The sequence below is a fragment of the Trachymyrmex cornetzi genome, unplaced genomic scaffold, assembly GCF_001594075.2.
Source record: "Trachymyrmex cornetzi isolate Tcor2-1 unplaced genomic scaffold, Tcor1.1 scaffold1811, whole genome shotgun sequence".
Taxonomy (NCBI): Eukaryota; Metazoa; Arthropoda; class Insecta; order Hymenoptera; family Formicidae; genus Trachymyrmex; species Trachymyrmex cornetzi.
The window spans coordinates 1084-3786 of record NW_017296432.1 but is presented as its reverse complement, the minus strand read 5'-3'; the positions used below and the strand labels follow the sequence as shown (position 1 = coordinate 3786).

The 2703-nt window shown below is 34.6% G+C and overlaps 1 protein-coding gene across 1 annotated transcript; it reads right to left on the bottom strand.

Annotated features, from left to right (window-relative positions):
* Positions 1-2: 2 nt before the first annotated feature.
* On the bottom strand, positions 3-2675 carry LOC108759363 (probable multidrug resistance-associated protein lethal(2)03659; the record flags this gene model as incomplete). The annotated part of the gene is made up of 5 exons (XM_018504752.1): positions 2640-2675; positions 1726-1902; positions 923-1372; positions 401-495; positions 3-126 (listed from the first exon to the last, which is right to left on the bottom strand). Coding segments are annotated over exons 1-5 (882 nt in total), but the record flags the coding sequence as incomplete, so codon positions are not given.
* Between the last annotated feature and the right edge of the window lie 28 nt (positions 2676-2703).

The following is a 2703-nucleotide window of genomic DNA, read 5'->3' as shown; positions in this document are numbered from 1 at the left end:
ACCGGCGGCTCCAGCGGTGCGTAGCGCAAAAATACGTTCTTGAATTTGATCTTGCCTGCCTGCGGCCATTCGGACTTGGGCTTTTTACTAGGAGCATTTTCGAGAGGAGGCTCGCTGTCCACTTTGCTGGAAAAAGATTGAAACAGAAAATATAGTAACTGTTATTTTATTGGATTATATTTTGAGAGAGATTGCTGCACGAACTTTTTCTCAGTCCCCTACGCCACATTATTATTTTGTACTACCCTTCATAAAATAAGTTTAAATTAATGTATGACCTAGAATTTCATGTTTTTCAAAATATCCCTGGTAACTCGATCCGGGTGTATAAAAATATGCGCGCGGCGTGGAGTAATAAATATCAAAAATATTACAAAATTAGTTAAGTACTTGTACCTACTCAAGGATGCGGTCCACCGAAGTCATTTGGTTCTCCAATTCTGCGCTCTGACGCATGCTCCACTGGAACATGCTAGTGAGACCGATACTCTGCGCCTACAAATTTGCCATCCATTGAACCTTGACTGTAGTTGTCTAGCACGAGAAAGCTCAGCATGACCAACGTGATGTACAGTACGCAGAAAACATCCAGCCAAAAACAGAAGGCGCACGAGGTCGAGATAAAGATATACTATGCGGACGAATGAATATCCTGATAATTATCAACTTCCTTTGTGAGAATCGCTTTCGCCCCAAATCCACGAATCGTCGATAACCCTTGAAGTGTCGCGCTCAGGTGAGCAAAGACCGGCGAACGTGCTAAGCTAAGAGAAATTAGAAATTCCATTCAGTTTACCCGAAGAATTAAAATTTATCGTAAATTCTATGAGATTAATGATTTGGTTTCTATCTGTGATGGAATTTATTTTAGTCTATCGAAGACACTGTGTCGACTATCAAAAGATGAGTTTGCGATACTCACTGATACCTTCAAGACGCTACGACTGGTGGCCAGATAGAAGATTCTCATGTAATAAAAGACAATACCAATTAGCACCGTGGGTATCAGCAGCCACACGTTCGCGGTGGCTACCACAATGATAATGCCCAGTAGTGCTATACCGATCTGAAGACAGTATATAAACGCAGCGGGCAGCATCTCATCAACCGCTCCCATGTCTTTGGAAAAGCGATTGAGTACACGTCCCGAAGTATTAGTGTTAAAGAATCGCATTGTGGCACGACTGATGCTGCGAAACATGCGATCGTGCAAGCGCATTGAAGCCCTCATACATGTCCAAAAAAACGTCCATGAACGAATGAGGGTGATGATGATCGTTGACATAATCAGTCCGCTGCAGATGTAGATGCACTGCATGCGGGTGAGAGGACCATTCGGGTCTTTTATAACACCGTTGTCCTTTTGGCTCATCTATAAAATTATATAATTAATAATTCCTATGTAATCAATATGCAGAAGAATCTGTAGAAACTTTCTTGTAGATTTTGTTTTATTCACGTTTATTCTTAAAAATAAAACTTCTCCCTCATGAAAATTTCGTATTTTAATTTTAAGGAAAAATTCTGCGTTTACTTATGAGAATTAAATTACAAATTTGAACTTTTTCCACGGCAATAATTGCTCATTTAAATTCTTTATGTATAATATTATAGTCAAAACTGGCACAACCTTTAGAAACAATTTTGAGCAAAATTAGAATTGAAAGTGATGTAATAACTAATTAATAAATATATTATTTATTGTACACGTAGTGATGCACTTACATAGTTTTCCTCTATATTAATCCATTGAGCGAGAAAAAAGTCGCTGCCGCTAGCCGCAAATTGTGTTATTATACAAAGCATAGCCACTATGAATATAATGCACCAATTGCCGCCAGCACGAAAGTAATCCGTATATACTTTATCGGAAAAATTGCCTACCGTTCGTATTTCAGCCACCTGAAATTAACAATTAATATGTTGTGGTAATTTGGCATCAAAATATAAAATTATTCTTTATATTATTCTATACAATATATATATATATATATATATATGTATATATTTTATTCTATAAATTATTCTATGTATATATTTATATCATCATTGTAAAATTATTCCAATAATAAAAAAAATAGCACCCTCATCGTTTCTATACATGCATAATAATAATCACAAGAAACTCGTTACTTAATTATTAATTTTTAATAGGAATAATTTTTTATAATATACTAAAATTTAATTGATAGAAAAGGTAAAATATTCCAGATGGAAAAATTTCGCTAAAATTATTTCATGTTTTGGAATACTTTTCAACAAAATTTCAGTATTTCAGAAAAATTTCAGTTTTATTTCAATGATTTTTACCTGAAAAATCCATTTTCAGCAAAATTTCAGAGAAATTTCAGAAACATTTCAGCAAAAATTTTAGAGGAATTTCAATTCAATTTCACCGATTTTTCGTACGTTAGCTGAAAAATTCACTTTCAATGAAAGTTCAGCAAATTTTCAGTAATTTCGCTAAAATATTCCAAAACATGGAATAATTTCAGTGAAACTTTTTCTTCAGGGATCTGAACTAATATTTATTAGTGTGTGTGGCTATAATAACTTAACACATTTTCTTATAATTATCCTAAATCTTAGTTAAATAAAATACGTATCAGTAGTAACGTTACAAAATAAGTCCGAATTACCTTAAGAGGCTCCTGTTTCAATGTATCATTCGTCATGACAGTACTCAGCGATGAGATGCTGGTA